This window comes from Leuciscus leuciscus, assembly GCF_965113295.1.
Source record: "Leuciscus leuciscus genome assembly, chromosome: 11".
NCBI classification, from domain to species: Eukaryota; Metazoa; Chordata; class Actinopteri; order Cypriniformes; family Leuciscidae; genus Leuciscus; species Leuciscus leuciscus.
The window spans coordinates 4737036-4749955 of NC_138735.1; the positions used below are offsets into that span (position 1 = coordinate 4737036).

The 12920-nt window shown below is 36.3% G+C and overlaps 1 protein-coding gene across 1 annotated transcript in view; it reads left to right on the top strand.

Moving 5' to 3' along the window:
- LOC309509533 (NACHT, LRR and PYD domains-containing protein 3-like) overlaps positions 1-12920 on the top strand; it is a 643973-nt gene that overhangs the window by 284726 nt on the left and 346327 nt on the right. Inside the window, exon 12 of the mRNA XM_082184301.1 lies at positions 74-244. Within this exon, the coding sequence (XP_082040427.1) occupies positions 74-244 (171 nt within the window). The remainder of the gene's footprint in view (positions 1-73; positions 245-12920) is intronic.

Sequence of the window (12920 nt, forward strand, 5' to 3'; positions counted from 1 at the left end):
GGCTGCGGACCCTTGTGTTAAACTGATCTGATCTGAGCTGAGAGAGTGAAGAGTGTGTCATTGTTCTCTACAGGTTGAGGGATTGTGGAGTCACAGATGAAGGTTGTTCTGCTCTGGCTTCAGCTCTGAGATCAAACCCCTCACACCTGAGAGATCTGGATCTGTCTGAGAATAAACTAGGAGATTCAGTTCATCTGCTCTCTGCTGTACTGGAGGATCCTCACTGTAAACTGGAGATACTGTGGTAAGATCATATATGACTCACACATGAAACACAATGTAAAGTCTCCTATATTTGAAATGTTCAGCCTTTTTCTGCTGCTGTGTTATTGAGCTTATTGAACTGTAAGTGATTTGTAAGCTCACGCTAAATCGGCCCAAAGTCCGGCATCCGACCAGCGCGGAAGGTCTTAACGTGTTACTGTCCTTTTCTCGAGGCAAAGTATTTTTTGATTAAATGCAATACATCTGAATATGTATTCTCTGGTTATTTCATCTGACTCCATGAATGAAAAGGTTTTAATGATATCTGTGGATCATTAATTGTGAGCGAATGTTTGACTATTCCTTTTAACTCTTTAAAGGGATAGTTCACTTTGAAATTAATTTTTGGTATGTTTTAGCTTACCTCAAGGGCATCCAAGATGTAGGTGTCTTTTTTTCCGCAGTAGTTTCAATTTTGATATTTTTAGGTCAAACCGTTCTTGTCTGTCAGTCATATAATGCAGGTCGATGGTCACGGTCTCAAAACACATGCACAGAGTCCAAATTAAAACAATTCCCCGTCGTCCAAATTAAACAATTCCCCATCGTAAGTACACATTGATGGCCTAAGACACGAAACGAGCGGTTTGTGTGAGAAAACGAACAGTATTTATATCGTTTTTACCTCTTATACGCTGACATGTCCGAGTGATCTGATCTGTCGTGTACGCAGACTGGTGCATAGATATATACACACTAGATCTCGCCTTAAAGACATTCGTTCCAATGAACTGCCGTAGACAAGGCGACATCTAGTGTTTATATGTCTATGCACCAGTGTGAGTCTATCTGGAAATATACAGTCTATCTGGAAATATACTGTTCCATGTTACTCTGATCCGCTTTTTCCCACATACATCTGGCAAACATCAAATTACACTGGAGTTTACCATGCCCGTATTTTGCCGGATTTGAGTCTTTTCATGCAGTGATAGTGGCTCTTAAAGGGGAAATGCACAATAAATAATAAAGTGGCATAGCTATATATAGCCTAGACATTTTTTCCCAAGCGCCACCTACTGACAGAAAGTGAATTTGCGTTTTCATTCAGTCCGTCTGCTGTTTTTGTTTTGTGCAGGTGTCTTCAAGCATAATTTCACAAAACAAAAGTCAGACCATTTTGTTTTTGCTTTAAATCTTGAAATTATACAATCTAATTTAAATTTTAAAAAAAAATTATCATGCTACATGTGTGTAGCCTCTTTGTTTGCATCATGATTACATTTCAAATGGCTGGAGACAGATGTTATAGAGCAAATAAACAACAAATACATTTGCTTAAAGGAAAAAAGGTCAGCTATTGGAATTGGCCAATTTGCTTGAAAAAAATTGGAATCCACAATAGAAAATCATAATCGGGCCACCCTTATAAAAAATATTAAATAAAACATTATTAACAGTCTTTTCACAGTTTTATTTTTCTAGTTTTATTAATTTGTAGTTTGTTTGGTTAATATTAATGTAGGTTTATTGTCAGGCTCTGGTTGAGCTCAGCTTGGGAGCTCAAGTTGAGATTTCTTACCTCAAGGCGACTCTCAGGCCCGACGGACTGGCCAAATCCAGCTATTGAGCTGTGGAGGTACACAACATCATGCATCATGTTACCTTATTATTCCCTAATTGATCTGTCTTCATCTTCCTACTCTTGTAAGTGTACCAAGTGGATGTACGTTTCTGAACTTTTTATACTGTACATTCATTGGTACATTTCAAATATTGGTCACACTTTAGAATAAGACCCTATTAGTTAATGTCAATGCATACATATGAATCTTTGTTACAGAAAATAAAATACAACAGTTCCACAACGAGGCAAGGCAGCGAATGATCCATCTGTTGTATTCTTCATTTCACAGGAAACGAAGGACACTTTTGGAGGCTGCATGTGAAGGAGGCTTAGAATTGGATCAGCCTTCGTCGTGCCACGGTGACTCAGTCGGATGCAGCCTCTGAATTGGGAAGCAGCAATGGATCCTTCACGAATTACACTTTTAAATGCAAGTACTGGGTTTCAGCTTACTCAAATATCTAATGATATGAATATTAAAGTCCGGCCTTCGAAGGATGCACCCTTTGAATTGGGACGCAGCCCCAGAGTCGGGGTCGACTCCAGCACAGGAATCTACTCTCATACTGACTCTGTTTCTGTGTCCGAAATCTATCACTTGTTTACTGATTCTCTAATCCCTATATAGTGCATGGCAGTTGAGTGCCTATGAAAGTTAGATAAGCAAGGAGTGAAAGAAATGAAGCGAGGAATGCGGACACTGACGTATTACACCTCGTCAAAGAACTGTCGCAGAAACTTTGCCACATACATTTATCCGACATGTAGCTTACTTTAAAAATAGATAAAAGTCATATTGGCTTTAGTTTGTAATTATACATTCCTCCGTGCCAGCTTTAGTTTAACTGATGTTATATTAATGAATGAGGGAGTGTATGTGGTTTTAACTGTAGTCGGAGTCTACTCCAAAAAACCTGTATTGAACAGCACTAGTTCTACGCACATGTCCGGGAAACTCATGAATATTAATATGAGCTCTGCCCACTGAAACAGAACATTTCAGAAATAAAAATCTCATAACACCAGTCGACGTTATTTTCCATGTCGGTTCACAGTTTAAAGCTGCAGTCCGTAACTTTTTGGGGTTAAAAATTATCCAAAATAATTTTTTGAGCAAGTACATAACCAGCCAGTGTTCAAAACTGCTTGCCTTAGCTCGATTCAAAACGGTAAGCTTGTAATGATGTTTTTAATCCCAGTGGCACTGGTGGATTTCTGCGGGAAATTCAAGCACGTCTTTGCGTCATTACGTCACATCTGTACACATGAAGAAGAGTCTCGGCTATATTGCGTGAGGATGTTGGAGGTGGAGATTTATAGCCTTTTCTCACAGCACTTGATATAATTAAACTTATCAGTTTGATGGCGGATCCAGAAAGGTTCAAACGACAAACGACAAACGGTAACTGGAGATTCACCCGTTGTAAAATGGACTTCGGACTTCGGAGTGGCTACAGAAAAAAAGAGACTGCAACCGGCCCATGCGAAAACAAGGATAAATATCGGAAGGGCATTAAATGTAGTCACGCAATGCTGATGTTGTTAACATTAACAATTTGAGAACAAAGTATAATTTGCATGGTTTGGCGTGATATGATAAGCTTCATACTTCCAAAAAGTAGTATCTGTGATTGCGAATGACAGTATCCACACCGGCGGCGACTGACAGCCACATATTCTCCTCAAAACATTGGATTCATCAGCGCTGTGCCGTGCCGAGGCAAAACCCACGTAAAGTTGATCATTCTGCGAATAACTGCAATTGCAGATTTCGAACAGAGATGGCGACAAAGAGGAAAAACTACGGACTGCAGCTTTAACTGTAATGTTAATATTTAAATAGGTGTTTCTGTCAGTTCACAGTTACGATAACTTTAGCAAGTGTGTTTCTGTATGTTCACAGTTTAGCTATAACGTTAGCATTTCGTTAGTGTTTCTGGCTCTCTGACATTAGAGAATGTGCTAAATAGTTCTTATAAAGGTCATAAAGCTCTTATTAATTTCCTGAATATAACAGTTACATGATTATACAAAATAATAAAATATAGGTAATTTATTTTATTTTTTTACATTTTCCCTTGATATTAACGCCTCACACTCCATTCCAGTAGGTGTCAGGATATGCACCATTAGCTGGTTTACCAACAAAGAAGTGTTTCAGGCGGTTAAAGGGATGGTTCGGAGTAAAATCAACCTAGGGTCCTTTACACCATGACCTCGAGCCAAACACCCCCCAGAAGCTTTTTTTCCCTTGGTTGAATATTATTAAAGTTAGAGCTTATTTAGAGAAATCAGCCGGATGGCGTAGTGCAAGCGCTAATGGATCCTATGATGTATCTCGTAAATTACCCCACTAATAATGCTCAGAATTGTACCAAACTTATACAGTAGTTATAAACTTATACAGCATACACTCCAAATAAAAATAAATATGTGAACTAATGATTTTAAGTAAAGACTACTAATGTAAACTTGATTTGTCTACTGCATCCACTTAATGTGTTATGCTTGATCTCTTTAGTTTCACCTTGTGTAAAACTGAAATGGTTTAAGGCATCCTTATGCATTGCTTTCTGCCAGGACTTTTACGTGCTTTTCCCAAACCACTGAAGTGACGTCGACGTCCGGGTTAGCAGTAGCATGACCCCTTCTCTGGGGGTGTTTGGCTCGAGGTCATGGTGCAAAGGACCCTAGGTTGATTTTACTCCGAACCATCCCTTTAACAGTAGCATGTTGCTTTTAGTGAATGCTAGTTTGTCACTGATATGTTTTTTGTAAAAATTCATAATTTTGTTTCTTATGTTTATTTGTTCCATTTATAGTAATAACCTAACGAACTTTTAAGTAAATTAACAGCAAATGTTCATTTTTAAGGTGAACTATCCCTTTTTCCATTTATAATGGAACCTGATAAGTTTCTGTCTCTCCATTGAGAAAGTCAATTTAACCAAAACTTTAAAGATCCAAAACGGTCTTAAAGGCGTCGTAAAATGAATCGAGCTGTTTAATCCAAATCACTTTATATGATGAACAGATTTACTTCTATATATCTAAAGAAAAAAAACGACACACATTCATAGAGCACATCACGTATGGTAAACACAGAAAACATGCGTGAGGAATGAGAACCAATGGGGTTTGTTCTGGTGTGTGATGCATGAACAAGCTTCTGTGTTTACCATGAATGATGTGCTTTAACCTGTTAACTGTCACCACCCCCCCCCCCCCCCCCCCTTTTTTTTTTGAGTAGACATGAAAATGCACATTTTGAACTTAAATGGTTGTGATTAAAGAATGCTTTGGAGTATAGACGTACAATTGGTCTTGTTTTAAAGAAGACATTTGGCAGATTTTTGTAAAAGTTAAATAAATTAAGAAAGTGAAACAGAAAACAAGTTATAGAAGTTTGAGTTTATGGAAATGTACAATGTAAAAAATGTAATTATTCATATTTTATATAAAATATATATTTTTAAAACCTGGGCGACTCTAAAACTGCAAAAAAATCTAAGTCAAAAATCTGAACAAGTTGTTTTTCAAAATTTAGGTTGATATCTCAAAAAATGAGCTTTCAGTAAGATTTTGTTTGGGCGCAGTACCACATTTTTTTACTAGGTGACAACCTGACTCCATTTCTGCCCATATAAGGGCGCCGCCATTTCCATATGTGGTTTGAGTGATCTGAACCATTATTTCCACAATTTTAATACAATTTATGAAGTAGACATTCTATTCAGAAGTAATATGGGAAGTTTCTACCATTCTTTCAGGATTTTTCATGTTCATTGCTATTTCAAAATAAAGGTCTGAACACACCTTAGGAATATGAAAATATTCTTGTTGCAAATTGATAAATTACGGCTCCTCTGTAATTTATTTTGAAAATCAGTCACCAAATATGAAAACTAGAGATTGTAAACTTTCAAATGATATATAGTTTGTCGAGATTAGTTTAGGTTTAGTATAGGATATTACTGTTTTAAATATGTAATGGCTTTGGGCCCACGATCATTGTGATGACGGAATTGTTATTTTTGGGTAGACTATCTCTTTAATATACTCCAGCAGTCATAACCAGTTCACACATTCCCTCATGTGTTTGATTGTCTCATGACTAGACTCTATTGCTTAACATTATTGATGGTTATTTAATGAGAAATGTCATGATTGTGCTCTTATGTTAGGACTCTAATGACGATGACTCATTCTGCCATCTGGACATTAGAATCCTCCTCATTGAGCATGAAGGTGTTGTGCTCTCGTCTTCTCTCCGTCTCAATCAAGCGTCATTGAACATCATCATTGAGGAAGAAGTTATGATGGACAGCATTGAAACCGTGCTAAAAGCTATGTGCATTCTGATTGGACTTGCAAGCAGTTTCAATTCTTATTTTTACTTGTCTTTTGGTTGACAAGTTTATTACATTGAAGTGTTACCTGTTGTTTTGTTTTGTTTTTGTCGTCAACAATTAATAAAAAAAACATTGGAACATTGAAATGAATGGTTTCATTTTCTTCCCTTCCAATTTATGTGACAGAATGCATTTATTACAATAAATCTCAAAATAATATAAGACATTACATAAATATAACATTTGTGTAACATAAAATAGTTATTTTATACAACGTACACTCCAAATAAAAATAAATATGTGAACTAATGATTTTAAGTAAAGACTACTAATGTAAACTTGATTTGTCTACTGCATCCACTTAATGTGTTATGCTTGATCTCTAGTTTCACCTTGTGTAAAAACTTAAATGGTTTAAGACAACAGGTTTCCGTGCAATTTTCTAGTAAAGTCAAGTAATTCGGGTTAAGAGTGGGATATAGATGCATGCATCTGACTTGACTTTGTCCATTGTTGTAATCAGAAATAGGAAGAAACCAAACACGGCACACAATGCTTTTTTAAACAAACAAACAAAAAATTATTTTGGCTAAAGACAATTTCAAAAGAAAGTATGTAATAAAGCATCAGTTGTACATAAAAAAGTATAATGATTAAATTATACTTAATTTTACACTATTGGTTCTTTTCAGTCTCTATCCTCTGTGAGTTCATGGAGTTATGGAGTGTTTGAGAATAGGTTTGTTAAATACATGGACAGACGATAGGTTTAGAATACTTAGAGATAATGAATTATGTTTTCCTTCGAGAAACCTATAGAAATAGAAAACAGAGTATTGATAACAGAGTTTGGGGTAAACATGTAGGTCCTATTTGAAACTATACACACACACAAAAAATTTGTGTATAGAAGAAGACTGGAGCTAAACAAGAAGGATCCTTCCTCATGGTCAATGTTGTGAGGTCTATATAGTCAAGTCAAGTCAAGTATATTTGTATAGCGCTTTTCACAATACAGATTGTATCAAAGCAGCTTAACAGTATTAAATTAAAATAATACAACAAAGTTTGTTTCAAGAGGAATTTATTGATTGATAAAATTAAATTAAATATCCCCAAAATATCCCCAACTGAGCAAGCCAAAGGCAACATTATATAGTTAAGTTTATTTAGTGAATGTGAAGAAGAGGATGAATGTAGAAGTGGTTTAGAGTTGCCTATTAAATAAGAAGAAAGTGGTGCTAGATAGATTCTATTTAAGTGAGATGTGGAATAATAGGCTAATGAACGCTTAAATGTTTTATTACTGACTGATATAGACAGGGGACCTGATCTGCACTCCTGTCTCGCACACCCGCTTTCACTACACAGCGCACACCGCCCTCTACTGGCGAACACAGGTATGAATAATCTGCTGTGCCTCATACAAATGCATTAATAATCCGTGTAATAAATATGTTTGTTTTGAGTTTATCAGCACACAAAACTGACTGGAGTTATTAACTGTAAACCTTACAGGTGATTAAACTAAAGTCATTTGTCAATAAGGGCAACCATTAAAACACTAACTTACTAACCAACATTACAGTGACTTCAGAAGTTTAATCACGTGTCCCTTTCGTCACAGATAATAGCGAAAGTAAAAGAAAGCTGATGTTTCGCCATTTTAATAAAATAGTCGATTCCTTTCTTATGTGTAGCTAGCCTACTCGATGGAACAGATGGAGGAGTTTGTGAATCGGTTGGCTATTTAGATACATTTTGATAAAGGTTAGTCGTGCACTCGAGGTGACTTCCACATTAATATTTTCTCTGAAAGGAAATGAACGAGGTTTATTTTGTGTATCGTGTATATGATGATTTATCAAAATATCTCTATCTATTTCTCCAACTCTCGCGATCTAGTCAGATAAATTATAAAGATGTTTAACAATGTTTAATTACATTAGTTTTGTGTTTGTTTGTCATTTCCATCCAGAGTCAGTGGAGATCAGACTGTTACTGTTCAGCTTCATCATGGATGACAGACAAACATCCAGAGATGAAGATTTTTCTAAAGGATGCAGGTACTATGAATAAACACATTAATTAACCTTTTATATAATAAAAAAGATGTCTCCTGAAGAAAATAATGTGACATTCATTTTTTTTTAATACATTATTTTAAAGGAAATTTCTTGAAAACAATGTCTAAACCCTCCTCAAGTGCTTTCCATTAAAACGTTTTGTTTTTACGTTTCGTTGTTCTGTTATAGTTCAGTTCAGCAGGAGAGATCGGAACCAGCGCCCAGCTGTGTGTCTTTGAGGAGTGACTGGTCTATGGGTCATCCAATAGAATTTAAGAATGACAATACACAGGCTGATCTCAGGTAGCTATAACATTTTTTAAATACATGATTGAAAATTTTTTTTATGGTATTTTTGTATTTTGCGTTTATGATATTCATACTAGACATTGTCTTCACCTGATGCGAGAGAGACATATCTACAAAGTGTTACATTTTTTTGGCTTGGACTCAGATATAGCATTTTATTGAATGAGATGCTTATATTGTTTTAAACACCCAGCTTTTGTGTACATTTTAAATGGACTGTAGTCATTTTTGTTGGTACCTGGGCGTTGTGGAACTCCAGGTAATGTGCAGCAGTGCTGCTGTGGAGGCCTTATATTCAGAGCTCAAATAATGCCCTATATATTCTGACCTCAAACCCATCATAACCTCCTCCAAAATGAGTCCTCCAAAAATTACCAACAAATGGTATCAATGTAATACAATTAAACTTAATGAAATGAATCATGTTGTTGATAGAAAACATTGTTTCTACTCATATAATCACTGGGACCATATCATCTGCACATATTGCCAAATAGGCACAAGGTTTTGTTATCAGTTGAAGATCCTCCTCTATGCCTCTTATGACAGAGTCCACTATCTTTAAAGCATATTTTAAAGAAATGCGATGGTTTTAACTCCTCAAGGACTCTGTTTTTATTTAGTTGATTCTTATGAAAATAATAGTGAGGCCGATTTAGTTTAAAAACTTTTGTAATTGTATTTTTTTGTTTATTTCTCTTTTTATATTTTGCTACTTTTATTCTCACAATTAAAATAGCTCTGATAACTGACATGATGTTAAATTATAAGCAATCAATAAACAATGTATTATTTTAATTTAATATGTACAATATTGTCAAATTTATAGTTTTTTTTTTTGTGTGTGTGTTATTACAGTTGTGCCCTTTAGCAGTTGATTTATTAATGTGCATTAACTTATTAACTGTTGATAGAATTATTCAGGTGATGTAAAACAAATCCACCAATATCAGAGTGTCTGATTCTTGATTCTCTTCATGATGTTTCAGTTCAATCCCACCACAAAGATCAGCAGTAACAAAACCCGTCTGTAAGAAGAATGACCAGCCTATGAATCAACTACAGGACTTTAATGAAAGCAGGGATGCTGGTGTCAGGTAAAGTGTGACATTTTTGATTGAGATCAAAATTAAAACACATTAATAATTAACACATTTCATAAATATTATGATATGTTCTTGGTCATGATACAGAGAATAAGACATTTTACTCTATATATTTATCTCTATATTTAACTTATGTAATACATGTACCATGGAATTTGAATTTTACAGCCATGAAGTCCTCAACACATTTAGATCAAATCTTATGAAGAAGTTTAAGCGTCTGAATGAGGGAACAGCAAAGCAGGGAAACCCAACACTCCTGAATGAGATCTACACAGAGCTCTACATCACAGAGGGTGACAGTGGAGAGATCTGTAATGAACATGAGGTGAGACAGATTGAGACACAATCCAGGAGAGCAGCAACAGAGGACAAACCCATCAAATGCAATGACATCTTTAAACCTTTACCTGGACAAAACAAACCCATCACAACTGTGCTGACAAAGGGAGTCGCTGGCATTGGAAAAACAGTCTCTGTGCAGAAGTTCATCCTAGACTGGGCTGAAGGCAAAGAGAATCAGGACGTCCAGCTCATATTTCCACTACCTTTCAGAGAGATCAATTTGATGAAGGACAAAACACTCAGTCTTTCAGATCTTCTTCATGTGTTTTTCCCTGAAACAAAAGAAATGGAAATATCCAGTGACAAATATAAAGTGTTGTTCATCTTTGATGGTCTGGATGAGTGTCGTCTTCCCTTACATTTTCAAAGGAATGAGACTCTACGAGATGTAAACAAAAAGAAATCAGTGGACGTACTGCTGACGAACCTCATTGCGGGGAATCTGCTTCCCTCTGCTCTGATCTGGATCACCTCTAGACCAGCAGCAGCCGATCTCGTCCCCTCTGAGTGTGTCCATCGGGTGACAGAGGTACGAGGCTTCAATGAGCCACAGAAGGAGGAATACTTCAGGAAGAGAATCAGTGATCAGAGTCTGGCCAATACTATCATCTCACACCTGAAGTCATCAAGGAGCCTCTACATCATGTGCCACATCCCAGTGTTCTGCTGGATCTCCTCCACTGTTCTAGAGAAGATGTTGAGTGAAGCAGAGAGTGGAGAGATTCCCAAGACTCTCACTCAAATGTACACACACTTCCTGATCCTTCAGTCCAACATAAAACATGAGAAGGACTATAAGAAGAACCTGACAGATGAAGACATGATCCTCAAACTGGGGAAAGTGGCTTTTCAGCAGCTTGTGAAAGGCAATGTGATCTTCTATGAGGAAGACCTGAGAGAGTGTGGCATTGATGTGACAGAAGCATCAGTGTACTCAGGATTGTGCACTCAGATCTTCAGAGAGGAGTCAGGCCTGTATCAGGCGAAAGTCTTCTGCTTTGTTCACCTGAGTGTTCAGGAACATCTAGCAGCTTTATATGTGCATCTCTGCTTCACAAACAACAACAGAAATGTATTTGACCCAGTCTCTGAACCAGGTTTGTTGTTTGTATTAAAGGACTGGTTTCAACTTATGTTTAAACATGTTTCATTTTCTGAGCTCCATGAGAGAGCCGTGAATGAGGCTCTACAGAGTAAAAATGGACATCTGGACCTTTTCCTGCGCTTCCTTCTGGGTTTGTCAGTGGAGTCTCATCAGATTCTCCTCCAGGGACTAATGACACTGAGAAGAAGGAGTTCTGACAGCAATGAGAAAACAGTTGAGTACATCAAGGAGAAGATCAGGACCATTGACTCTCCAGAGAAATCCATCAATCTGTTCCACTGTCTGAATGAACTGGGTGACCAGTCACTAGTGGAGGAAATACAACAGTATCTGAAATCTGGAACAATAAGTGAAGCCAGACTCTCTTCATCTCAGTGGTCAGCTGTAGTTTTTGTGTTGTTGACATCAGAGAAGAGTCTGGAGAAGTTTGATATTAATACATTTGTTGGAGAAAACAATAAAGCTGAAAAACTGAAGGTTCTTCAGAAGCTGCTGCCCGTGATTAAAGTTCAGTAAGTATCAGTGAAAACTATCACTTTACTGTTAAAACAAAAGAAAATCAAAAGCTAATAAATCTAAGAAACATACAAACATTTATTGTATCAGTAATAGGAGCAAAATGGCAGCATACTTGATTTTATTGTTTTTCTGATTTTTAAAAATTTGAATTTATCTATTTTATTGACGGGAATAATGACGGGGAGATGTGATTGGGAAACAATACAAGCTGACTCAAACTTGTGTTAAAGCACCTGACAGCCAATGTCTTCAACATGAGGATTCATTTAAAATAAACAAGTTTAATGTTACAAATGAATTAGTACTTAAACCATTTATATGGATTTGATCCACGTTAAAAGTTAATTCTTTATTGTTGCAAATTTGACAATGAAACTTGACAACTTAGTTGAGGTTTTCATTAAAGGGTTAGTTCATCCAAAAATGAAAATTATGTAATTAATGACTCACCCGCATGTCATTCCAAGCCCGTAAGACCTGGAACAGTTTAAGATATTTTAGATTTAGTCCGAGAGCTTTCTGTCTCTCCATTGAAAATGTATGTACGGTATACTGTCCATGTCCAGAAAGGTAATAAAAACATCATCAAAGTAGTCCATTTGACATCAGTGGGTTAGTTAGAAGTTTGACCACACACATGACCAGCGTCGGCCAATAGTGAGCTTATATAATATCTATTATAATAGATATTACTGCGCCAAGTCGAAGTGCTTACAAGCACTTGCTATGGTATTCCGCGCATACAAAATAGTTATCCATTTTACACGCTTAGAAAAGCGCAACGTTTTGTTTTGTGTCACCATCCTAGGTCGAGTTACACTTCGCGAGTAACTGTATTTAAATAGGGAAAACGTGGAGGTGTTTGGTATCTTCTCTGCTTGGCCCATATTAAATGAACTGGGCTAACAAAGTTTCGCCGCAAGACAGAGGGATTTAGTGCACGCACTGAGACGAGAGAGGTATGTATCAACTCGTCTTAGTTAAGGGAATAACATAGTTTAATATGAAAAAACGGTAAAGTATCCCTTTAAGTATTACATTTTAAACAGACAAACAAAGCCCAACTCTTATAATAGAGGTAAACAACATCAACTGGATAGAGCCAAAGACTGGACTAAAAAGGCAAAGGTCAAAATCTATAAATATGACATCATAATATATATATAATAAAGCATGTATAATATGACATAATAAAGCACAAATGTTATTTAAAAAAAAAAGGCTATCATGGTTGAGATATCAGTTGATGGTAGTAAAATTCTTGTCATGGGAATAATTTTTCTTAAT